Source organism: Thamnophis elegans, chromosome 2 (assembly GCF_009769535.1).
Source record: "Thamnophis elegans isolate rThaEle1 chromosome 2, rThaEle1.pri, whole genome shotgun sequence".
Lineage (NCBI taxonomy): Eukaryota > Metazoa > Chordata > Lepidosauria > Squamata > Colubridae > Thamnophis > Thamnophis elegans.
Genome location: NC_045542.1, coordinates 20691349 through 20718797, shown reverse-complemented (window position 1 = coordinate 20718797; position 27449 = coordinate 20691349). Strand labels below are relative to the sequence as shown.

General features: G+C 39.8%; 1 protein-coding gene across 1 annotated transcript in view; it reads right to left on the bottom strand.

Annotated features, from left to right (window-relative positions):
• Positions 1-27449, bottom strand: part of SLC11A2 (solute carrier family 11 member 2) — a 60834-nt gene that overhangs the window by 19977 nt on the left and 13408 nt on the right. The window contains exons 3-13 of the mRNA XM_032209311.1: positions 21399-21523; positions 19879-20004; positions 18457-18576; positions 14424-14530; positions 11605-11675; positions 8261-8328; positions 7862-8017; positions 6995-7153; positions 5187-5273; positions 4386-4505; positions 1969-2118 (exon numbers count right to left, since the gene is read on the bottom strand). Coding sequence (XP_032065202.1) covers positions 1969-2118; positions 4386-4505; positions 5187-5273; positions 6995-7153; positions 7862-8017; positions 8261-8328; positions 11605-11675; positions 14424-14530; positions 18457-18576; positions 19879-20004; positions 21399-21523 — 1289 coding nt within the window. The remainder of the gene's footprint in view (positions 1-1968; positions 2119-4385; positions 4506-5186; positions 5274-6994; positions 7154-7861; positions 8018-8260; positions 8329-11604; positions 11676-14423; positions 14531-18456; positions 18577-19878; positions 20005-21398; positions 21524-27449) is intronic.

The window sequence follows — 27449 nt, the reverse complement described above, 5'->3', positions numbered from 1 at the left end:
CCAAGCAAAGGAGAACATATAAGCAGAGAATGAATAATGAAGCGAGAGTATTAAGTGGCTTCAAAATTATGAGTTCGGAAAGCTTCCTACTGGGAAATAAACATTTGAGAAAATTGCAAGAGGAAAGGAAGATAACCGGATTTGCTGAAGCTACGGTTTATTGCTTTAGAAAAAGCAGGCTTAAAAAGCAGAAATTCAACTGGAATGATTCACAAGTAAGATCTAGCTTTGATTTGGCACATTAAGCTGTTCACAGGCCTTGTTTCACCACAGGACATCCAATCTCTTATGATTAGTGTTGATAATTCCCAAACTGTTGAAAAGACATTTCCACTTGCAGTTGATATATTCTATGCTTAAGGAGAGTCCAAATGTTCTTGATTCATCAAATTAATTACTTATCGAGAATTAACTGCATTTTCATTGATTGATTAGGTTCATTTGAATAAAAACAATAGAATGTTATCATTGTAGCCTGCAAGGCTACAAGTCAGCATAGCTTAATCCTAGTGTTTTTTTTTTGTCTTGCACTTCCCCACACCATTTCTCAGCAATAATCTGCAAGAGGTAGCAGCCATCCCTGAGGGGAAAACCTTCCTAGTTCGCAAGATAATAAAATGATCTCTCTGCTTCACATAATGTAGTCCTCATCTAAACAAAATAAATATGGGATGGATTCTCTAGGGACCCAATTCCCTTCCAGCTATGAGCCCAAGAAAAATAGTCCTGGATAAGCTTAGATAAAATTTGTAATGTAATTCTGGAGAGAAAAATCAAGGGTAATAGAAAGCCATGAAAAATATCCCCTTAAAAGAAAATATTTGTAGCTCAAGAGTTGAAGTAAAGGGTCCTTGGTGTTCTCTGAGCTTGGTTGTTTTCTTGCAGATGTTTCATTACCCAAATTAGCTAACATCATCAATGTAAATCAGTTCTAGTTGATCATGTTACCTAGTTTCAGTAATGAAACATCTGCAAGAAAACAACCAAGCTCAGAGAGCACCAAGAACCCCTCAAATATCCCATTGCATGCCAACACAAGACTTTAATCCTTAAGTGATCAACATGATCAACTAGAACAAAAAATAGGATTTTGAGGAGCTTTTCAGTGGAATTGTTTTGGTCAGCCATTCATTTTAAGTAAGATTTTGTGTTGCAGTTTCTAATATCACTGAATGTACTTATTCACTCTTTCCATGTTTCCATGCAGGAAAAAAATGAGGCTGGTATTATTACACTGTTTGCATTTACTTGACAAACATCTGGCACTGGATTGACAGTACAGGTAGTCCTCGACTTTACAACAGTTCATTTAGTGACCGTTCAAAGTTACGTCACTGAAAAAAGTCACTTATGAGTTTTTCATACTTATGACCGTTGCAGCATCCCTATGGTCACATGATCAAAATTCAAACATTGGCAACTGACTCATATTTATGACGGTTGCAGCGTCCTGGGCTCATGTGATCACCTTTTACAACCTGACAAGCAAGATCAACAAGCAAACCAGTTTCACTTAACAACTGTGTTACTAGTTTACCAACTGCAGTGATTCACTTAACAACTGTGGCAAAAAGTCATAAAATGGGGCAAAACCTGCTTAACAAATGTTTCGCTTAACAACAGAAATTTAAGTAAGTAGTAGTTGTCCTTTTTTATTTACATCATTTTTGCACATCACAGTATTAGATGTAGATTCTGCCTAGAAGCCCAGATGAAACTACTACTGTGTTTTTCTGGGGAGAAGAACCATGCTTAATGAGATATCTATGGAGATTCATCCGGGTCGTTTGTTCCAAAGGTGCTTTTTCAAGAGGCAACTGGACTTTCTGGTTTTTTCTTTGAAGACATTTCACTTCTCATCCAAGAAATTTCTTCAGCTCTTCAGAACATCTTAAAAGAAAAACCAGAATGTCCAGTTGCCTCTTGAAAAGAAAGCACCTTTGGGACATGCCTAATTAGTGTCTTTACCTGTAAACTCATGAGGACATTGAGGAAGTCATTCATGCCGGTCAAGTGTTCCACATCTTTGAAAATGGCAACCAGAAGAGTTGGCGTGATGGCAATGGAACGGGTTAGAACCACACGAGCAAACCGCGACCACTTCAGATTGAGGAATCCCTGAAAACAAGGAAGAGATCAGAACCATTCAATCAGAGATACAAGTGTACTGAAATACTGAAGAAAAGTAGTATCTTTCTTGGATAAAAAACACGTCTGACTATAACTTTCACAAACTCTTCTACTTCCTGCAGTCAAAGTCAAAGTAGTTTCGCAGCTATTGACCAGACCAGAGTAAAATAGCAAAATTAAATTTATAAACTAACACTGAGGTAAAATAGGAGCCAAGTAAGGCAAATAAAGTTAAATAAAATATATATTCAAATCAATCTGTTCTTGGTAAGGTCCAGATGGTCCTTAATCTGCCTAAAGCAGCTATTTGTGGTTGTCAAATGAATTGTTTTGAGAGCACAAAACATATTAGTGTCCAATACTTCAGAGCTCTCTGCAATTGCTGGGCAATCTTGGGAACAGGTGCAGCTGCCACATTTGCATTTTTTTTCAGGAATCAAATCTAAAGCGCAGTTTATTCTAAATAATGTTGGCTTAGATAATATGGCCTGAAAACACATGAGAGCTAGGGATATGCAAAATTCTCCAACCCAGGAATTGAATGTTTTGAAGAACTTTGGAATGTCTTCTTCCAGTTTATGTTCACTCTCCCCCTGGATCATTTCTTCTAGGGGCCAGTTTGGTAGTGTCCAGAAGTAAATTTTCTAAACTAAAAGTAATTGGATCTGATCCTAAAATCCATTCTGTTTCATCCAAAACTCTTCTGGTACTGAGGACTTCCTTCTGTAAACTCCCAAACCACCCCAGGAAAGTTGGAGGGGGTTCGGCAGGGAAAAGAGGGTCATTTTAGAGTTCTCCAGAATGTTCTATTTCCAGACTGATAATTTTTGCAGATCTCTAATGAGACTCATCAATAATGAGATTCATCAGCAAACAGCAAGTTGTGGACAAATAAAGTTACTGCAACTTGTTTTCACAGTAATAAATTGAGGGAATCAACCCCACCTTCTGTCCAATGGTAAATGTAACCCTTTATAGATATTGTCTAATCTTAACCTACTTTGGGGGGGGGGGGGGGTTGTTATGAAGAATGGAAACTTGCCCTTAAATAATACTAAATACTTTCAATTTACATCAAAGCCAGATGGTGTACTTGACCACTTATCAGTGGTTTAACAAAGGCATAAGGAAATTTAGCTGTATGTGATTGTTCTAACAAAAATAGAAATGCAGGGTTGTAGGAAATGGTCTTTTTCTTGCTCAGGCCTTTGGTCCATCTGATCCAGGCTTGTTGGATTTTAGTGGGACTTTCCCCCCAGCCGTTGCTGCTGATCAGACCTACACACAACCGTTCTACCACTAAGTCTGGACCCTCCTCATTTGTAAGTACCCAATTTACCCTAATTTAATTATGGACATTCTTTCCAAATTTAATTCCAAATTAATTAATTTAATACAAAACCTAAGGCAAGTAGTTTGCTTTGGATTGACAATTGTTAGCTGGGCACATGTCACCACAAGAGAAGCAGGCGCAGGACCACAGAAATGACTTTGCTAACCCTATGAACAATTGAACTTATACAAAGACAAAGAGATTTGATTAATGGCAGCCTAACTAGTATCATAAGGGAAATACTTGAATGACATTTCACCCACAGGTTAATATAAAGAGAGCATTTTACACAGCACGGTATCCTTTAATTGCCTGAAAAGATATCCCTTATCCAGCCCCATATCCCAGTTATAGGGCTGGATAGCACTTTGGATTCCATTTCTTTTGAGTCGACAATCCTTTAAAGCAGCTGTATCTCCCCCTAGTTTTGCACAATTAGCTTTTGAAGGAACTACAGACAGATGCTACCTCCACGGTCTGGCACACACTGAAGCTCCTTTTACAAATCAAATCCTAAACTCTCCAACTCTGACAGACATATTCCCAATCCTTCTGAAGTCGCTCATCTCTATTTCCTTAGTTCGGTTTATCAATGATAGTTTTCAGTATCACTTGGTCGCTGTATATAAAAATCTGTTTACAAAAGAAGGCACTACAATAGTCATGCAGGGAGTACAAATACATTGCTTAAGGATCACATGAACTGCCCAGCTGAAAGGGGAAAATGTCAGCATGTACTTTTTCTCACAAAGAAAGTGTCCATGCCATCTGGTTCCCAGATTCCTAGCTGTGGCATCTGGGAATTGAGCCACTTGGACAACATTCTTAGATTCCTATCGCTTTAATTTGCAGAGCCTATAGAGATATGGATTGGGAAGACAAGTCAAATGTAAATCCACAACATTTTAAAAGATTAAAATACCTCCATAACAAACTGTCCAGAGTACGTTCCTGTCATTGTTGAACTCTGTCCTGCAGCAAGGATGCCAATAGCCCAGATGTAGAGAGCAGCAGGGCCAAAGTAACAACCAAGAATTACTCCCTAAAACACAAGACATTTTTTTTTAAAAAATGAAGCTGTAAACTTTAGATTATGCTTTCTATGTCAGCAGTCTAATGCAAAGTGACATTTTACAAAATCAGTAAAATTGGATTTGCAAGGGCCAATTTACTCAGAGAGACTTGAATCTGAATGCTATAGTTACTATGCACATGCTTATTTTCCAAAAATATCACCGTGGCCAAGAAGAACACTTTGTTCATAAACCTATCCCAGGTAATTACATTGTTCCTCTGGATGGAAAAACCTAACAAAATAACCTAAATACAGTTATGGCCTTTTGCAAATATGAGCAATGATAGGAGGAGAAGGCTCACAAGTACCTTATGCCGAAAAATATTTTCTTGATCTTGAGAGAGATATCTGGAAAGCAAATAACTACCAAAGTGCTAATTTTGGTACTGCGGCATTTGGAGTTACTTTATTTTGTAGATATTTGTCTCCTGTTAGAACTCCGGTTGCTTTGGTATTTGGAGAGTTAAAGAAGGCAGAACTGGAAACGCTTGTGATCTTTTCACAGATCTGTTTCATCTCTCCACTTAGTCTGTTTTAGAAGTTTTAGAAATATCTTTAGCATATTCAAAGGCTGATTCAGAGATTCCAGAGCATTACCTATGGATATTTAACTCTTGCTAATTTGAACATGTAAAGCTTTTCACTCACCCCTTTGTAGATATCCACATCCAGGGTGCTATTATCTGATTGAAACACCACAGCTTGGGCAAAGCTTTTATTTGCACAGATGTCATGCTGTAAACATACAAGTAGCCATTTCGTTTTACAACCAAAAGACCCATGTGGCACAAAAAATCGTTTTAAAAGCATAACAACCAAGAAGAATTCTGGTTTACATTGATCTTTCCCTCCTGTAATGAGGAGAGGAGGAGGGACTGCTGGCATGCAAGGAAACTTGAAACACACAAAAAGCAGTCCTTCCAGTGTAGCCTCAAGCTCTTTTGCCCATTCACTGGTCTTGAAAGACCAGCCCAAATAAAAAGGGAGTATGACAGGTGCTACCCTCCAAGTGAGGGGAAAGGAGAGATAGGGTTTGACAGATGACTTCTTTCCACCACAACTTTTATTGTTTTTTATTTATTGTAAAGCATTCTGTCTTGGATACATAGAGCTGATGATCCTACTGGGGTTCTACTATATTATCCTTGGTACTTGCTGTAGTGGTTTAATTCTCTCCACTAACTCTCCCTTCTAAAAGCAGGGGAAGAGAAGCTGAGGTTCATATAGAAATCCCACAAACACACGGAAACATAACCATGTATGCACAATTCCTCCTTCTTTTTTAAACCAGAAGCACAAACAAGATGAAGAAGGAAACAGGATACAGATTGGTGGGAAGAAAAGGTATAACAACATTGGCAAGAGAAGCAAAATGAAGGAACAAAGCTGGATGGAAGGAAGGGAAACAGTAACTAAGCGGGAAAGGAAAGAAGCATGTAGGAAATTGGAAAGTACATTAACCCATATGATTTGGTCATGTCCATTTTTGGTTGTTGTGTGTGTGTTTTTTTAAGCATACATATAGAAGTAATTGTATGGGGGAATATTTTCAAATTAAAGATCAATGACATTTTGTATTATGTTCCAAAATTGGGGGAACCTGAACATTTTTGAAGAATATTGCTAAAGGGAATAGTTAAAGGAATTATATTGAGAAATTGGGAATGTATTATTGCACTTGATATCAAACCCTGAATTTAAGAAATATGTAAATCATCTTTGAACAGGTTATTTCTACTAATTTTAATCAAAAAATGATAATAGCATTGTATGTTTCCCTTTGGCATAAACTATATTATATTATATTTTACATAAATAGATAATTTCATGGATAATTTTATATATTATGAACAGATTAACTGAATTGGGGATAATTATACTAGTTTGGTATGTTGTTTTTTTCTGTTTATTTTATTTTTTTGTTTTATTTTCTTGTTTTGATATTGCAATTTCTGAATGGGAGGCCCCTCAGGTTAGGGTTGGACCAGAATTGCTGTCACTTAGCAATGCGGTCTTGAAGCGTGATGTCATGCGATTGCATTGCTTTCCCAGAAATCCAGCTTGCCATCATTAAGCAAGGACATCATATGACAGCAATTTCCAACTTCCTGTTGGCTTCACCATTGATTTTGCATGTGGGAAGCCAGCAGGAACGTCAGAAATCATGATTACGTGATCATGGAACATGGTGATGGTCAGAATCCATTTTATGTCCTCCTTGTTCAGTATTCTTGCAAGTTTGAATGGTCACTGAACAAGTGGTCGTAACCTGAGGACCACCTGTATTAGTATTTGACTTTTAATTTGTTTTTTATTATTTTTTCCTATACTACTTTTTTTAAAATTGCAACAAAAAAATTAAGGATTTTTTAAAAGTATTTCAAATAATCCTTGTACTATAAAGGAGCATTTATTGCTTATTAAAATAACATGAAGGAAGAAAGGAAAACACTCACCACTTCTTGGTTTGTCTTTTTATAGAATGCTTCGGCAAAGACTGAGACAACAAAGACGTTGATGATGAAGGAGATAAAAAGGGCAATGCAGGATTCAATGAAGAAATACTTGTTGGCCTCGCTAACTTCCTTCTTTTTGGCCCGATTCACCTGTCGAGACTAAAAGAGAAAAATTCGATTCACACCCAGCAAAATGCAGCTTCATTGAAGTAAGGTCTTCTCTCTTTTCTCTTCAACTACCTCCATTTATTTATTAGATATTTTTCACCCTGCCTTTGTTATTTTACAAATAACTCAAGGTGGCAAACATACCTAATACTCCTCCCACCTCCTATTTTTCCCACTGGCCTGAAGTTACCTTCCTGGCATTCATGCCTAAGGGAAGCCTAGAACTCACAGTCTCCTGGTCTCTAGGCCAGCACCTTCACCACTACACCAAACCAGCTCTCACTTTAGAAACAAACCTAAATTAATCATACTTGTGGAACTTCTGCCATACAGGGAGTAATTTTAAGAAGACCAGGAGTTTCTCTTTGCTAATCTAGTGGTCTTCATAGGCCGGAGATCCTGAAGGAAAACCTGCTCATGGAATTCACAACTGTGGTGAAAGCACAGCCTTTGTCCAAGAAGAAATAAGGGCATGCATGTTGAATGTGATTTCAATGCAGCAGGTGTGGGGAACTATAGTCCTTTTATGATTTGTGGACTTCAACTCCCAGAATCCCTGAGCCAGCCATGTTGGCTCAGGAATTCTGGGAGTTGAAGTCCACAATTCATAAAGGGGCCATCATTTCCCATCTCTGTATTATGCCATTGCAGAAAGAAGACACGGGTGCAAATAGTTTCCACGAGGAAACTCACACTTACCTTGACCAAAGCAGAATGCAGGTACATGTTGTGAGGCATGATGACAGCACCTACGATCCCAACAGCTTGCTCTAGCTGGGCAGGCCCACAGCCTTCACAATAAGGCATAAACATCCCTTTCAGCAGCTGTCCCTGGTCTGGTTTTACAGTTATATACTGCAGAAGACACATGACAAGGCATACAAGCAACAAGAAAAGACGTTGGTATTAGTAGTGTCCTTGACAAATCTCAGAATCTCATTCTTAAAAACTCCCACAAATATAGAAGTACAAAGTATGTCCTACAAGATTTTTTGTTTTTGTTTTGGGGAGAATATTTTGCCCAAAAGGCAGAAAAAGGCTGATTCAAAAGCCTGTACTGTTCATTTTAAAGATCTATATATACAAATGAAGTGTTACCTCATATCCAAACGTGACCGCCATGATGGTAATGAGGAAGGCAAACAATGCTTCCAGTTTCCTCAAACCTAAGAGACACACAACCATTATTAATATGAAAATTAGAATTTACTAATTAATATAATTAAGGTTGTTTTTACCCAGATTGAAAAATATGCTCAGATCATTGAATGATCACAATGAAATGCACACATATTTATAATGCAGTCATATTCTTGGGTTATAATAGCAATAGCAGTAGACTTATATACCGCTTCATAGGCCTTTCAGGCCTCTCTAAGCGGTTTACAGAGAGTCAGCATATTGCCCCCAACAATCTGGGTCCTCATTTTACCCACCTCGGAAGGATGGAAGGCTGAGTCAACCCTGAGCCGGTGAGATTTGAACCGCTGACCTGCTGATCTAGCAGTAGCCTGCAGTGCTGCATTTAACCACTGCGCCACCTTGGCTCACTATAACTAGATCAGCTGTTAAAATGCATCCAACTCAGCACCATTGTATCCTGTTCCTGTTTTATTTAGACTGTGAGCAAAGGGACAAAGCTAGTCCTATGCATATTTAGTCAGGAGGAAAAAAATAGCTGAAATAAAAAACCTACCTTTCCAGGTCAATAATGTAAAGGTTTACAAAAAGCAATATATCTAAGTGTATATCAATGGATCCTTCCACGTCAAGTGGTCTGGGGCTCCCTGCTCGACAATCACGGTTTGTCATGAAATTTGGTGTGAACATGCACACGCTTCCCCGATGAACATTGGTAAAGTGTTATGTTTGCCAATGCAATACTTGTGGAGATATAGTCATTTGTTTGACCCTATACCGGAGCCTTCTACTGTATGACTCTGAGGTTTCAGCAACTTTGAGACATATCTCTGGCAATATTTTGTTGAAACAAAACGTAGCCATCTTGTGCAACTTCTTGTGCTCTATTAAACAAAATAATAATAAAAAACATTCTTATGAGCAATCTCCATCTAGATAATTTGCAGCAAATCTGGCTAAAAATGACTGCAGCTTAAAAAAAGGTTAAAGTTTAATAATAATAAATAAGCAATCGTTGGAAAGTGGCAGTTCATACAAACAGTACGGACTTCACCTTGGGAACTATATAAGATACCCACTTTAGGCTTGGGAACCTAGGATAAGCTACCCAATTGTCGGCTTGGGAACCGGACAGATACCCCACACAAGGCTTTGGAACCTCGAGGAGGAAACCACACAGCCTTGGGATCCTGAACCACCCGTGGCTGGTATTGCATGGCTATTGGGCGTGCCCCCTATGGCGATGGGGTTGCTGTGTCACGTGCCTGAACTGGTAGTGACAATGTCACCATGGACCAACGCAATATAATAGTAGTGATAATGTCTATATAAAACAAACAAGACGAAACAATAGCAGAATGCATGTGACGCTGCCATACAACGTCCTCAACTTTGTCCCTATTTTTAGGGCTTTATACGTCGGCGATGAAGCATCAATTCTACTTTTTTAGGGGGTTTGAAACATGCTCTTTCTAAAGAGAATGGTTTAACAGAGTTTTCAGAAGGTCTTTTTTTTGTAAAAGAAGGCTGAAAATGCCCTATTTGGGGCATTTTTACAAAAAAACATCAAATTTACATGCAATTTGTTGGAAAGCAGTAGGAGAATGAAAGTTTCACACACAGTTTCAAGTTTCTCATACCTTTCCTTCCAGAGATATAAAAAGCCAAACTTTAACCTTTTTTCAAGCCACAGTTATTTTCAGCCAACTTCACTCCAAATTATCTAGATGGAGATCGCTGATGAGAATGTTTTTATTATTTTGTTTAATAGAGCACAACAAGTTGTACAAGATGGCCAAGCTTTGTTTCTCTCAACAAAATATTGCCAGAGATATTAAGTCTCAAAGTTGCTGAAATCTCAGAGCCATACTGTCGAAGGCTGAGGTATGGGGACAAACAAATGACTATGTCTCCGCAAGTATTGCATCGGCAAACATAACACTTTACCAATGTTCAATTCTGGAAACATGATGTTGGCACTTCGACTACTGCTGGGGAGGTAAGGGATGAATTCATATTAAAAAAAAGTAGATAGCCCAAATATCCTAAAGGTAAACTGAGGCTTATGGACACTGCACTGAGAAGCTTAACATTATTACATGCTGGTGAGCTAGACCAAACATGGGTGCACACATGCACATGCACAACCCCTGCTCAAAGGTTGACATGAGGAGCAGAGAATAGCTATCTTCCTGCCATAAAGATCTAATGAATCCAATGTTTTCTTCAAAAGGTGCACCGTGACATTATGCTGCAAGTTCTGTCCTTTGTGTACATAAATGCAATGTCACAGCACACCTACAAAGCAGCAAAGTTTATGTCAAAATGTTGCAATTCGCATGCCATCATTTCCACTACCATCCAGCCTTGCCAGCCTCTTCCGATCATTCACTCCCCTCTCCTCATCACTTTCATTTCTCCCATCAAGAGGGCCCCTCATGCCTTGGGTCTGCTTCTATCCTGGCTTGGCTGACTGAGGAATTCTGGGAGTTGAAGTCCAGGAGACTTAAAGTTGCCAAGTATGAAGATTCCTACTTTACAGGAATCTACTGTAATCAATGGTACAATTCCCATAAACAGCCAACAATCCTTCCTAAATGGAAGAACTGCAGATTTAGCAGCTGTTCTAAGACGGCAAAGGAATAAGACATAAAATTCTCCCACTGCAGCTGCCAGAGAGCTGCTAATACAGGCAAGGCCTGAGGGGCTCTAAATTAAGTCATTTCAACAAGATGGCAGCAGCACTGGGGGAAAGTGGGATTGGAGAAAATCCTAAGATTCTTCCATAGTACCTCTGGGGCAGAGGTGGTATTCAGCGTGTTCTGATCAGTCTGGAGAACCGGTAGTGGAATTTTTGAGTAGTTCAGAGAATCGGTAAATACCACCTCTGACTGGCCCCACCCCCATCTATTCTCTGCCTCCCGAGTCCCAGCTAATTGGGAGGGAATGGGGATTTTACAGTATCCTTCCCCTGCCATGCTCACCAAGCCATGCTCACCAAGCCACGCCACACACCCCCAAGCCACACCCACAGAACTGGTAGTAAAAAATTTGAATCCCACCACTGCTCTGGGGTATATATTTGGGTTTGCACATGAAAGAGAGGGAGAAATTGCCTTCTCTGCATGGCAAGTCATTTTTGAAAGAAATCAAGTTAAAACCTTTCCACATTTGTGCACAAAGTGAAATCTCTGGAGCGTGGCAAGCAGAGCCCTTCCCACACATCAAAGTGCCTTAGCCTCATCGATCAAGAGATTAATTAAGGGACAAAAGAAATTTACTTCAATAAGGAAAGCGCTTACCATACTTATCCAGGAAGAGAAACACAAAGGTATCAGCTATTGTTATGAGCACTCCACCCCATAAAGGGATTCTGTGGAAAGACAAAACAGAACAGAAAGCCTCCTTAACTAGGAAACAAATGGGCAGCTTACTAGAAATTTATGGATCAAAATATTTCTAGCAACCCATGCAGAAAATATCAGATTTTGTGTAAGCTTGGCTGTTTCCATTGGCTCTATCAGGTTGAAGTGTCATTTCAGAAGACCAAACCTGGTTTTAGGATGCATAGAGAGCAAGTTGATTCCACTATTTGTTTCAATACTTCGAAGGAAGCCATTAACCTGAGATGCAGCTATCTAATAACTCTCAGCTCTGAAACTGAATTTGTATAAGCTTATTCACAAAAGAATTGAAGCAATTATAGCTAAGTGCACAATGCAGCAGGAGCCCCAACTAAGCTGGTAGGCACACTAGGAATTTGGAGAACCTTTTCCTTTTGTTAACTGCACAATGACTCCTGGAAGGGCTCCCCATTCAAAAAAATGGCTGCTACGAGGAATACTACCTGTTGCAAAGTGCTGGTTTCCCAGGATATCACCTGACTCCCCTCTAGTGCCTCACTCTTAACTGCTTCCTACTGCTCCTGCTTTTCTTTGTCCCTTTCTTGTGCAACGGACATTCCCTAAACAAATCACTAAGATGCAGTTACCCATTAAGTTTACTTTTTAAGAAATTTCAGGGAGTAGAAGAACTTAGAAATTTAAGATGCTACAGGTGCTTTACAGCACAGCAGCTTCTCTTCTTTTAAAAAATGTGAATATTCTAAATAGATCTAAAAGGTAATACTGGGTAATGAGCATGATGGCTACCAAAAAGGTGTCTGGTACCATTTGATAGTGCTTATATCAAGGGACCATATTGATACAGGTAGTACCTTGACTTACAACCACAATTGACCCCAAAATTTATGTTAAGTGAGAAATTTGTTAAATGTTTTGTCCCACTTTACAACTTTTCTTGCCGTATTTGTTAAGTGAATCCAGCTTCCCCATTGACTTTGCTCGTCAGAAAGTTGCAAAAGGAGATTACATGATCCTGGGATACTGCAGCTGTCATAAACATGAACCAGTTATCAAGCATCTGAAAGTAAATAATATGGCCACGGGGATGATACGATGGTGATACACAGTTTTTCATAACTGTAAAAAATGGTCATGAGTCACTTTTTTCAGTGCCATTGTAACTTTGAACGGTCACTAAACAAACTGTAAGTCGACCTGTACTACATTAAGCTACATCCTGATATTATATGTGACCTTCAAAAGTGTTGGTGACTTTCTTCACGCCTTGCCAAAGGTGATGCAGTCATGCATCCAAAGACTATGGTCCTCACCCATGATATACAATTAATGGAAGGAATGTATCAAGGTTTCAAGCAGTTTTATCAAGATGTACCATGAGTTGAATACTGGACTATGCATGTTCCTTAGACATTGGGACTATGGCTTTCTCACCAACCCTTTATACATGTAGTCCTTGACTTATGACAGTTTGTTTAATAACCAGTTATAACGGCACAGAAAAATGTGACTTAGGAATGTTTTTCACGCTTAACAACCTCAATAAATGTAGAACCTACTGTTTTCACCATTGAATTTCATTTTATTAGATAGTGTCCAATGTTGAAGTTTGTCAAGATCCTTCTGTATCTTAAGCCTGTCTTCTGGAGTGTTGGCTATTTCTGCCAGCTTGGTGTCACCTCGTTGTAGCATCCTCATGGTCCCGATCAAAATTCAGATGCTTGGCAATGGATTCATATTTATGACGGTTGCAGTGCCCTGGGACCACATGACTCCCTTTTGCGACCTTCTGACTAACAAAGTCCATGGGGAGCCAGATTCACATAACCACTGTGTAGCCAACTTAACAACTGCAGTGATTCGCTTTACAACTGTGGCAAGAAAGGTTGTAAAATGGGGCAAAACTCACTTCACAAGTGTCTTGCTTAGCAAACAGAAATTTGGGGCTCAATTGTGGTCATAAGTTGAGGATCACCTGCACTAGAGAGGGGTATAAGCGTACTAGTATTCTGAGGATGCTCTCTTGATCAGGCTAGAGATCCTTGCAATACAAGGCTCAGTACCACAGAATTACCAACAAAACTGAATTTGGAAGCTTGCAAGCAGGATGTGAAATCAATAACCCTCTCCTGTTGTTTCTCCCTACTAGCAACTTGCATTTAAAACATGCATGCTTCTTTTGATTACAGAGTTAATAAAATGTCAAACAGCCTAACTCTTCACAGACTACAGTAATTAAAATCAGTGGCTATTAAACAGTGAATTTCATAACTTGACTGCGTTTGGTCAAAATATCTTTTGATTATTTCAGGTTACCCTGATTCAATGTTAGTGAATGCCTCTTAGGGGAAAGACACAAGAAAAGGGCAAATATCTTTAATTAGTTGAAATAAATAGGGGAAAAAACCCTGAAGAAACTGGGGCTAGTTTTGCTTAAACTCCACTTGTCTCATTTCATTCATTGAGAGACTTCACATTTAAAAAGTTCATTTTCAAATATGGCCTATCTACAGAAATTTTAAAAAGAAACTTGCCATTAAAGTATGATTAGTTTACCCACAGCATGACTAATATGCAAATATTATCATTGTCCAGTGGTCAAGGGCTGCTTCAGTGATGGAATGCATTGACTAGGCAAATAATTCCTAGATTCGATATGGAATTTTCTTGCTTGATTGTATCTCTGTGTTTTTTCCAACTCATGACTAGCAGGATACTGCTGAAACCACAAAACACTCAGAATGACATAGCTAACTTACTTCCCAACGGACAAGAGGTTAATGGCAATTGCTGAGCCGATGACTTCCTGCATATCTGATCCAATGATAGCCAGCTCCACCATCAGCCACAAGATAAGTCGAGGAACCTACAGTAGGAAAAAACTCAGAAGGTCATGCTTAAAAGTGGAATCTTCTCCACCACACATCCACCACCCAGGAGCTGCGGCAACTAGTTCCCTTAAAAAAAAACTCGTTGCAACGGATCCATTCATATCTCTGCCAACAGCAGTCTGCCCCCTCCCTGATAATCTACTGGGTGGCAACTCACAAAATTGGAGGGGAGAAAGGAAGGAAGGAAGGAAGGAAGGAAGGAACGAGGGAGAGAGAGAGAAAGAGAAAAAAACAAAGAGAGACCGAGATGAAGAGAGAGAGAGAGAGAGCAGAAAGGAGACTGATAAGAACATGGTGAACCTCATTAAGTCTACCTACTGTTAGATAAATTTTGAAAGGAAGCAATATTTGCCTTGAACTTCTTGATAGTTTAGAATGAAAACGTTTTGTCCACCCTAAAGTTCCCTCTGTAAAAAGTCAACAAAAAGAGACACACTCTTCTTTTCAGGGTACAATAGCAGTGATGTGCACTCAAGTACACAGAGATGACTTGCAAAATATACTTCAAATCTTAGTTTAATGCTTTGGTCCAATTCTAGCTTACAATCTCCACAATGATTCACACAAACACAGCCTTCAGAAGCCATCCCAAAATCCTTTCCTCTTCCCCCATGCATTGTGCAATGAGAAAGAATCACCACAATCTAATTTTGGAAAGCAAACTCCCCTAGCAAAGGGAGGATTAAGCGTCTCCTGACCAGCAACCACCTACACGGATGGTTGTGCCGTGAATTTGGCAACACAAAAAGATACAGCAGAAGTTTATAAATTCACTTCTAAACCAAGAGATAGCTACACAGCAGATGCCGGAGCTGTACAAGACACACAATTACAGGCCAAGAGTTTCCTAGGAGGTGCCATAGTTTTGTCAAAGACCTTTCTGCTCTAGAAAGAAATGAATATCGAGAAGACTGCAAAAGGTGATTCTGGATTTGGCTGAATGTTTGCGAAATCTTTTCAAATCTTTCCTGGTATTACCTCCCTACGGTATTTCACAGAGGGAAACCTAAGGAGGCCCAGGCTTACTAGAAGCGCTGCCTTTGCAGCTCCCTTCTTATGCCAAAAGTATCGGTCCTCCCAGAAACTGACTCCTCCCATGTAATTCAGAAGTTTCTGATGGGACCTTCATCCTGGCAAGGAGGATCTGTGTTGGAGTAGTTTCCACACACAACCTTACAAAAAGATAATTATTGCAATAGGAATTTAATCTGGATATTACCAGAATTAAACATACTACTTACTAAGAAATATTCTAACTCCAGGGAAGAGAAAGGCAAGCAATAGATTTTGTCAATTTTTAAAGATTTCTATGCTGTTTTCCTTCAGATGTGCCCGATCCAGGAAATGTATAATTGCCAAATCATTTATGAACATGCATATGTGTGCACAGACCACCCAAAGTTAAAAATGACGGAGCAACCAAACAAGGGATAATTAATACTGAAAGGGGGGAGGGAACCCTGGGTTTTGTAGGAGATTTCTGCGTCTCTAAGCAACTGTTTTGCCAAAGCAGGCCCAAAAGGAATTTCATACTGAGGAAGATATTCTATAAGTCTGTCTACATCCAGGTTTTTAGGAGATTCATTTATCAGTAGTTGAAATAATTATGGGAAGAACATCAAACGAATACTGTAGACGCAATAACTTGAACAGGGAAGACAGAAAGGGAGCATTTACAGACTAATTTGGAAACCAAAGGTTCTGACTCTTAAAATTAAAACATATGCTTTTACTCAGTGATTAGATTTTCAGAAGACATCCACTGATTGCATTGTTGATCTATTATTAAACAATCATTCCCCGATTAACAATAAGAGGTATGCAGTTATGCAGAAAAGTGTCCACATGCACAGGAGCAAAAACACTTTCTGAGGATCTGTGCAATGAACAGGGTGGATAGAAATTGCTGATTTATTTAAAATATATATTTTAAAAAAATTAAATTGGATGTTTTTTATTTTTATCAAATTTATTTTAATAAAATGCCTTTGGAGTATCTATCTAAAAATAGTTTACTATTTAAGATTCGTTAATAATTTAGTTTATTCAGCATGAAATGGAGCTTAGTTATGTAGCATGAGGCTGTATAGTCTGCAATATTGGGCATCTGGATGAGTCAACAGCAGGTCAGAGGAAGAGCCACTGTGAGACAGTGATGACAGTGGCTCTTTAAAAATTATGATTTAAATCAAATCCAACCTGGCAATGAATATTTCTATTCCAATCCAACAAGTCAAGATCCTCCCCCTTTCAGAACCAGAGCCCTTTGGAAATTGACCACATAAGCACCACATTCACCCACGCAAAATTTGAGTTTCTTCCTCCATTAATTTTCACTGAAGCAGGAAAATCACTTTGTACATGTAGTCCTTGACTTACAACCAATTGTTCAAAGTAATGATAGACCCTGAAAAAATGATGTACACCCCGATTTTGAAATTATGACGTCTATCTCCCCAATCCGTGCTCACGTCACCCTATCATGAGTGCTCAACAACCAACCCCATTCATGGCTGTTTGCTGCACCCCAAGGTCACTTGACTGCAATTTATGACATTTTTGCCGATAAGCAACATTTACTTTCCGGTAACAATGGATTCACTTGATAATTCTGATGTTCCCTGCTGTGTTTGTTTTAGAAACGATACATTCGCTTTAGAACCACTACAAAAAAAGGTCATAAAATCAGATATGTCACATGGTAACCCGCTCAATGATTGTCATGACTTACGACCGTAATTGCAGGGCTCAATTATGGTCATAACTCAAGGACTACCTGTAGTTGTGGAATAAAGGCAGACATGATTGTTGAAAGGGAAAAGCCACTCCATTTACCTTACTGAGAGGAAAGACTGCAAGAAAAAAACCCCATAGATTGGGAACCTTTTCTATTTATAGAAAAGGTTTTTTTGGAGGGGAGGGGGGGGGGTAAAGCCATTTCTTGTTCTATCCCTGGGGGCAACTTCTTCTTTTTTCTCTGTTCCCTACCTAACTTTCTCTTTCTGCAGGGTTCTTCTCTTCTCTTCTGATTGGAGTGACCTTTTCCCCTTATCCCTCCTTCCTCTTGGCCTCCTCTCTCTAAAGTGGGATGGGGGTGTTTGCATTTGTGTTGTGAAAGAGAATGGGGTAATTTCTGTACTTTTGTCCTCTGGAATAATCCCTCAATCTCATCCTTTTTGTATACCATTTGCTTGCCCAGTTGTTTTTCTCAAGAACTCAGACTGATTTTGGAGACTTCAGAACTACCTACAGTTAGTACCTTTCCCTGGACGTCTCTTCCTTCCTGGTCCCAGTTTTCTTGGATTTTGTAATCTTGGCTCTCTTTTTATTTATTGTATGATCCTATAGATCAGGGGTGGGCAAACCATGTAACTTTATGACTTGTGGACTTCAACTCCCAGAATTCCTGAGCCACTGGTTGTAAAGATGCCATGGTTGCCCACCCGATCTATAGATCATAAAGTATCTGCACATCCTGTTTTCCTAGGACTGTGGCTAAAACACAGACATGACTGCTACCCAATTGTTGCTCCTGTCCACAAGTATTTGCCACTGTCAAGCTCTCATTTAACACAGTTTGGCAAACAGACACTCACATTTGATTATGGATCTGTCCACCTAAAGAAAATCTGAAGCATGGTGACAGATTAGTTTGGCAATGGCTTCTTCTGGTGTGATAGAATCACAGTCAGCATTCATGTCAGGCTAGACTGAGCTAAACAAACCATGGAGAAGCCATGAATAGTGTTGAGTGGTTGTGAGTCAACATATTCAACACTTAACAAAGAGCTGAGATAAATATAAGATGCAAATCGGCTCTGGATGCCCCAATCCTAGTAAAAGCAAGCCTCTCTGTCCCCTTGCATGTTCATGCAGACAGAAGCACCATCAATTTACCCACCTTGGGGTACTGTCGATTGCATACTTCTGCCAGGTGAAGTCCTGTTACCACACCCAGCCTTGCTGCTAGACGTTGTAAGAGCAAACCAATGATAGTAGCCAACAAGAGAACCCAGAGCAGCTGAAAAACAAAAATATACACATACAAAAATGAAAACAAGCTCAGGATGGCAATATTCTGGAAGAGGAACAGCAAATCTAGGGATTCTGCCTACTAAACAATACCTGCATTTCTGGAGATACTTATCCAAGCCCTCTCACAATCAAAACCTGCCCCAGAGAACCTTACTTTTCACCAGACATATTTGGGCTTTTGTCCTGGAGAATTTAATGCTCAAACAAAACATTCCAAATAGGGGTTTGCTACATAAACGTTCACCTGTTTATGCATAACTTTGGAAACTTGAAATGTCTCAGAGATCCCTTTGCCTACTTTCTCAAATTAACTAGGAACCCAATGCAGAGGTGGTATTCTACTGGTTTGGACCGGTTTACCCAAACCGGTAGTGGAAACTGCAGGTGGCCCCGTCCAACTGCCACAGCTCTATAGCATCCCATTTAGGCCCTTTTTTCACCAAAGCGCATGTGCGGTAGGCTGTGCAAATGTGCTCACATTGCGAATCGGTAGGGAAGGTAAGTGTTTACCACCCCTGACCCTATGTTTCCTGGAACTTGACGGGTAGCAAAGACAGGTATTCAGTCAGATGTAACAATAAAACATAAGATCTAGTAATTCTTTTTAAATGTGCTTCAAGCTAATCTAACCAGGCAAACATGAGGCAAATTTATTAGCAAAATTAACGGTCATATAGTGAAGAGAATCACTGGGGTAAAATTTTTGCTTTTAAAATTTTTATTTTGTTTTGTTTTCATATTGCGAAAGCCTAACATTTAAAAACCAAAGTTTAAATGTTTCAGATTCTTTCTGAGAAGGATTCTGGTCAGCAGTACCTTCCCACTTAGTTTTACCCTAACACATTTGAGGCTTCTGGGTTAAATTAGAAATAATGTGGCAGATTTGTAGGACTGATTGAAATGTCATCTGTTCTGTCCCCAATTTCTATGGTATACCTCTTAGATATTAAGATGTAACTCACAATGAACAGGAGATATTCTGATGAATCAAGCTAATTCATGGCAATTAATATTCAGTGTGAATGAGTTCAATGTGACTCAGATGTAAACAAGAAAAACCAAGAAAATTCTCCTCTATTGTACTTTACTGTTATTCCCTAACATTGCAAAATCCCATTTTTAAACATTTTCAGTGTACAATTTAAAGATGGCATCTGTGAAAAAAAACGTGTTTAGAAAAATCCTCGTTTTGATCAGTGTCCTTGAATTGTTATGGTATTCTTCTGATCAATCTCTACAACAGGTTTCAAAGTGAAGAGTTTTACAAAAGGACAGGTTAGCCACTTACCTTAAATCCTGCAACTGCCCCAGATTGTAGGTCTGATTCAATGTTACCTGGATCCAAGTAGGCAATGCTCATCAGGAAACCAGGCCCAGTGAAGGCCCAGAGTTTTCGAAAACTGAACCATGGGTGCTTTAGAAACAGAAATGGAGAAAAGCGGGGGAGAGATATTAAGTATTTTCACACAAGGGAATATATAAATTCACCCATTAATATCAACTGTTATGCTGTCAATTATTTGTTACTATTTAAAATCAAGAAAGTTGTTAATTCAAAGAGGCAAAGCATTATATTTTACTTACACTATAATGAATTATATTAGCTCTTGAAAAGTTTGTTCTAGAAAACTATTTTTCTTAAACTTTAATGCGGAAGATCAATTAGCAACTCTTAAGACAACTAGATGCAATGGATCAATTTTTAATTTTTTAACAACTCAATTTTAAATCATTGTTTGAATTATTTCCTCATCTCCATTCTAAATTATACAGCTCAAAGTAAAAAAAGGCTGAGATAGTAATAAAAAAGATTTTGTGCTTGCATAGATTAAGAGCCCTATTCAATACTCAGGATTGCTAGAGAGTAAAAAAAATCCATCATCCTTAGCTTGCATATTCCTTTAATATAATTCTTATTTAGAATTCCAAAGTGAAAGCTTTCAATAACAGAAGGTCCTTAAAGTCAGGACAATCCATAGATGATGGAATCTTTTCAACAAACAAAATGAACAAAAATGAATATGGGTTCATATTCATTTGGGAAATTAAAGACAGTAGCTGTTATCTTCACAGAGGATTAGTGTCTTCTCTGCATACTCATTCAATAATTCAATAATGGCTAGTAAAATACCACTCTCATCCCATCATCTCCCATCCTTGACAACCATTAGGAAGCAGCAGCAAAGAAACATTGGAACAATCTTCAAATTGCATTTGTGATCAAATGTATTCCATGCCAGGAAGATGCAGGAAAGAGGAGCATATATTTTTGAATACTAAAGGCTTTTTTTGTCTTTAACTGAAGCAATTTCATGCTTAGAGCAGCTTTCTCCTCTCTGGATACTTCCACTAGTTTTAGAATATAACTTTCACTCACTCCAAATGACGTAGTCAGAGGCTAGGGCTGATGAAAATTACAGTTAAGAGCACTTAGAGGGAGACTGATGGAGCACAATACTTAAAGAAGGCTCAGTCTCCACCAAACCCCAAATTTCTGCATTAATTACTGATTTAAAAGAAAAAGAAAGCAACTCCAGAAAAGTGACTCATCCAGATACACAACAGGCAATCAGGAGACCAAGTTTAGTACTCCTGAACCTTCAGAAACATCAGAATGTTCCACTAATATATTTTGATGACTCCGATTGAACCTCAGCATAAGCTGAACATACCTTGCACAAATGTTACTGTGACCAGTAATTCTTCACACTACCATCCCCTCTTTGACACAATGGTGTTCTTCAATAAAATGCCAGGAAAATTATCACCAATGGTGACCCCATCATCACTCTTATTACTCATACTAACCTTTTCATCTTCTGGTATAGGTATTTTCTGATCAAAGTAGGTGGTAAATTCATCTGTAGAGTCTGAAGGCTGTGGTGATACTGGGTTGCTGTAAATGGTACTAACACCATCCCCAGAGGTATCTTCTGCAAAGCATGAACAGAGTGATGTGATCAGAAAAGTGAAGAAGTAGGAAGAGTAGCAAGACGGATGTAATACAAGTGCATCATGTTGTGCTTTATGGTGGAAAAAATCTCATGCCATTTGAAAATATTATCCATTAATTATATCATGGAATCAATACATTTGCAGGGAGCCAGGTAGGGGTAAGATGATCTAATCTGTATCTCAACAATGAACAATGAACTTAAGTGAACAACATCAGAACTAGCCATTCCTTGCACACAGTAACTGAATACACACAAACACACACACGCACACAAACACACAGTCATCGTTTATGCAAAGGTGTACAAAGATTCTCCTTCATCCAGGTCACAGTTGTATTGTGCACAATTATGCAAAGGTATGTAATCCATAACTGCATATTTGTTTGGTAAAACAAACAGAAAACTGAAATTTGATTCAAAGACACACATACAGACTTTAATCATGTTAGGTAGGAATGACTGCATCTATATAGCATATATGCTCTTCCCAGAACTACAACTAAACACACACAACTTGATAGCTTTTTCAGTCCCCAGATGTAGCTCTTAGAAGACACACATTCATTATATAAGACCCTGTAGGAGCAGAAGAAAAAGGAGAAGGGGCAGGGGTGGGCTGCTATGGGTTCGCCCGGGTGAGACCCCATAGCTAATATTATGGCTGGTTCAGAGAACCTCCAAAATCCCACCCCTGGCTGGCCCCTCGCACCCTGCCCCACCCCACCCCTACAGGAATCTCCTCGCGGCCCATTTTGGATGTGAGGTAAGTGCAGGGCCCACACAGGGACTGAGGGAGGGGGGAAAACGGGCCTCCCAGAAGTTCCAGAAGGCCAGAAACGGGCCAGTTTCCAGCCTCTAAAGGGCCTCCAGAGCCCAAGGGAGGCAGTTTTTGCCCTCCCAGAGGCTCCAGGAAAGCCTCCGGAGCCTGGGGAATGTGAAAACACACACACACACCGCTGCCGTGATGCAGGAAGCTGACTAGGCCACACCCACCATGGCCATGCCCATTCAGCAACCAGGCAGAGAACCTGTTGCTGAAATTTTTGAAGCCCACTCCTGAGAAGGGGTGCCCACTGGCTGGACACTATAAAGGATGACACCAGGATGACCATGGTGGATCTGAAGGAGGCAGTGCGAGACACAGACCGCATGGAGACTGCTGATCCCTACATGGTCAAGGGTTAGACCTGGCTGAATGGCTGACAACAATGACAATCCAGACTGATGGAAGTGTTAGAACCGACAAAGAGCCACTAGCTCAGAAAGCTATAAATCTATACGGGTGATTTTCTGCTGCAGTTATAGAGTTATCTTTGGATGAAGACATCTATCGTTCTTTGGGACATTTCTTATAATCCCAATTGCATGTTAAAATGCCAAGGCTAATGTTCAAAGGCTGCTTTTCGAGTGTTCATTTGATTACAATTATAGTTCGACTGCTTTTGGCTCTCCCCTTGCAAGCTGTAGCATTCTGGGATAAGAATGTTTCTCCCCCCCCCCCCAATCTGTGTAGCATGGGGGGGGGGAATGCTCTCCTCCCTACTTAACTATCACCTCTCATCTACCTCCCTTTCCTTATCTGTTTGTTTGAGAAATTATACGTCTGATTGAACATCTACAGAATGGGCACTGTTAAGATTCTCACCTTGCAGACATGCAATCAAATATTGTTAAAGTTTTACCTACTATATTCTGTTTATGTCTGCTTAAAAGAATTTATTTTGATATGCTTAAATTGTAACCCTATAGTTGCCAACTCATTTTTTTCTCCCAAACCTTCCATTTTTTTTCGTTTTAAAGTTATTACGTTTTTTTTTTCAGTCATGAAAGAAATTCTGATCTTCTTATTTCCCTACCTAAAACTCACTTCTGGAACCCAGATGCTGGATTGGGCTGATTCTTCAGATCTATTCATCGGGGCTGCTTTGAAATGCAAACATTTTACCTTGTTAATGGGCCCCATAGCTATATTTCCCCCTAAACTTAGATCAACGGTTTAATCTGGACATTCTATTAAAACCACATCTTGATTTTGTTTTGGAAAAGCGTTGGGAATAAACTAAATCTCTTCCATCATCACCCTAGCAAGAAATAGATCAAAGGGTTATAGGGACACCACGTTCCACAGAAAAGCGTTTGCAATACCTGTACTTCTCCTCAAAATAGCAAAACAACCCACCCACAAGGAAGAAATTAGGTCTGCAGACAGTTTCACAACACAGACAATAATTTTATAAGCCCCACCTCTCCCCTCCAGTGCTCCAATTGTACTCACTCTTGTATTCAAGTTTGTATTCTCCACGGGGCATTATAGCTCAAACTCTGCTTCCACAGATCAAAAAAAGCCCCAGGCTGAGACCTCGGGATGTACAGAAGTGACCAATTTATAGCTAGAAACTGGAGCAGTAAAGAGAGAGAGAGAGAGATACGGGGACTGTGGACTGCTGGTTGAGACAATGAACTTGGTTTCTCCTCCTACATCTTCATTCTCTCCGCCTTCCAAGGAACAAGAGATGCCGCTCAGATTTACCTGAGAGCTTTAATGCAACAGCCACCCTGTGTCATGAAAACCACGCCCCAAACAGCTAAGCTCACCTTGCTCAGCTAGTTAACCAATGCCAGGAAAAAAAAAGTCTTAAGGAAAAGTAGGTAGCACACAACTCGAACCTGATGCCAGCAACTTCCTTGAAGTTGCACAGTAAACAATAAGCAACTTTTGGCAGCAGCAATGTAATGGAATGTCCACTAACTGCAGGTCAGCAAGGAAAATAGTCTGCTCTACCAGGAAATAATAGAATGGTTTCTATTCATAACTTACTGGCAGGGCAGCTTATTTGGGAGGAAGATGAACGGCCATCTGATGCAGGACTACAATGAGGGAGAAGGACATTTCAGCTGGGGGATTTGAATCGGGAATTTCCCAGAATTTAGGCTTCATTCTGCGCTAGGTGGATGTTCAGATTCAGAAAGATTTAGCCCCAAGCAGGGAACTACACAGGTAGCCCTTGACTTACAGCAGTTTAATTAGTGACCATCTGAAGTTACGACATCACTGAAAAAAAGCTAACTTATGACCATTTTTCACTGTTACAACCATTGTAGCATTCCCATGGTCACAGGATCAAAATCTGGATGCTGGACAACAGGTTCGTATTTATGACGATGGCAGTGTTCCGGGAAGGTCATATGACCCCCCTTCTGACAAGCAAAATCAAGATCCACTTAACAACCGTCTTATTAACTTCAGAACTGCAGTGACTCACTTAATAACTGTGGCAAAAAAGTAAATTCATAAATTCACTTAACAGCTGTCTCACTTAGCAACATAAACTTTGGACTCAAATGTGGTCCTAAGTCAAGGACTATCAGTATATAATTTGGTGTGTGTGTGTGTCTCTTCTGTTTGTTTGTTTTTTACTGAGGCAAATCCAATGATCTCTTACTTTGGGAAGTTCATCAAGTCCACTTTTTGTACTCTTACATTTCCTTCATTTCCTTTGTGAAAATACTGGGATGATTTGAAATTCCACAAACTCTTTTGCATATCAGAGAAAGGGGCAAAGTTAAGAGCCACACAGGATTGCGTCCAAGGCTTGTCTCCTCCACCATTCTGATCCCACAATGGCCAAAACCAGATGCTTCTGCTATGGGGTCCGCAGGTTCTCGCTATGGACTGTCCTCAACTTACAACCAGACCATCTGAAGTTACAGCAGCCAAGGTGGCAGAGTGGTTAGAATGCAGGCTACTTCAGCTGCCTGCTGCAGTTCAGCAGATCAAATCTCACCAGACTCAAGGTTGACTCAGCCTTCCATTCTTCCGAAGTGGGCAAAAAGAGGACCCCGATTGTTGGGGGTAATAGGCTGATTCTGTAAACCGCTTAGAGAGGGCGGTAAAAGCACTATGAAGCGGTATATAAGGCTAAGTGCTATTGCAACAGTGGCACTGAAAAAGGTGACCAATGACCATTTTTCACACTTACGACTGCTGTAGCATTCCCGCAGTCATGCAATCAAAATTTGGACAGTTGGCCACTGGCTTATGTTTATGACAGTTGCAGTGTCCCAGGGTCATGTGATAACTCTTTTGCAACCTTGTGACCAGCAAAGTCAATGGGGAAACCACTTCACAACCGTGTTACTAACTTAAGAACTGCGGCAAGAAAGGTTGTAAAATGGGGCAAAAACTCACCCGACTTGCTTAGCAACAGAAATTATTGCTCAGTTGTGGTCGTAATTGGAGGACTCTGTACTGACACCATAATGATGAAAGCAGCATTGCAGTATTCTGTTGCAAGCTCCGCCCTTTCTGGGGTTGAAATATTGCAACGTATATCAAACAGGGGCTGGTCTGGGGTTGCAATGCAGCACTGGCTTCTTTCAGTCCAACCCCCTTGTCGGTTCCCCCACCCCACTCTCCAGTTCTCCGTGCCTTCAGGAAGCCCACAACAGGTAAGTCTGCAATTGTACAGTCACTCTCATCTTCCTTACGAGAGACCCAGGGGCTTGTCAGAATTACGATATTTGCTTCTAGGACTAAGTATCAGCTATCCTTTCCTCACATATTTCTTTTCTTTGCTAATTTTCTGCCTCAATTTCCTTACAAGGAAATATCAAGTTAACTCTTTGTATACATTCTCTCAATGCAGTAATTTGTTGTCTGATCACATTTTCCCACTTTGCATTATACTCTCTTGCAGAAAATTATAACGGCACAATCAAATCTTCATAGAATTTGAATTCCAATAGCTTAAGAGGGGAAACAAAGAAACTAAAAAGGGAATTAAAAGCAAGCAAATATCTGTTTTGGTCATCTGAAGTTACAACTAAATCTGTTAAGACTTTAAAGTACCTATATTTTATCTGCAATTAGAAACTTGAAAATCTGATAGGTATGAGGAGATCTATTTAAAAATATTTTAAGATTCAGGCAAATATATGGTCTACTTGAGAGACCGCCTTCTGCCAATTACCTCCCTGCGACCAATAAGATCCCATAGACTAGGCCTCCTCCGTATTCCATCGGCCAGCCAGTGTCGGCTGGCAACCACAAGGAGGAGGGCCTTCTCAGCAGTAGCCCCGGCCCTTTGGAACGAGCTCCCCGTGGAGATTCGTACCCTCTCCACCGTCCAAGCCTTCCGCATAGCCTTGAAGAACTGGCTCGCCCGTCAGGCCTGGGGATAAGGATAGTTACCCCTCCCGAATGATGAATGTATGTTGCCTACCATTTTATTATATGTCTTCTATCTTGATGTTTGTGTTCCCCCCTTCCCAGTTTTATGTGAGCCGCCCTGAGTCCCCTCAGGGAAAAGGGCGGCCTACAAATTCTAATAAAACTATTAAAAACTATTAATAAAACTATATGTTCGACTATAGTTTCGTAATTCACAAACTTCTCGCAAGACAAAAAATAAAAAGCAGACTAACTAAAGCTCTGGCAGACAAGATGGCCACTCATCCAAATATCTTATGTTTGTGTCACAAAGAGACTTAATGCATGTGAGTACACATGAATGAGTTTAGGCTCTAAAATGTTTTGAATAACTAAAGACAAAAGAGTGATTGAAAGAATGTTGTGGCCAAGTTAATACAGTGGGCAAGATTGGAATTATAAACACACACAATTTTGTGTGTGTCTGAGCATGCGGGTGCATACATGTTTATATATGTGTGTCTGTGTTATGTACATGTACTGTGTATTTACCCTGTTTCCTCCAAAATAAAACCTTCCCAGATAATACGCCAATCGGGCTTTTGAGCACATGCACTAAAATAAATCCTCCCCGAAAATATTGCAACATAGCAGCAGCCATGAGGTGACCATGCTCACTGCCTCCTGCACCTCAAAAATTGTAAGACCTCCGTGAAAATAAGGCCAAGTGCTTATTTCGGGGGTCAAAAGAAA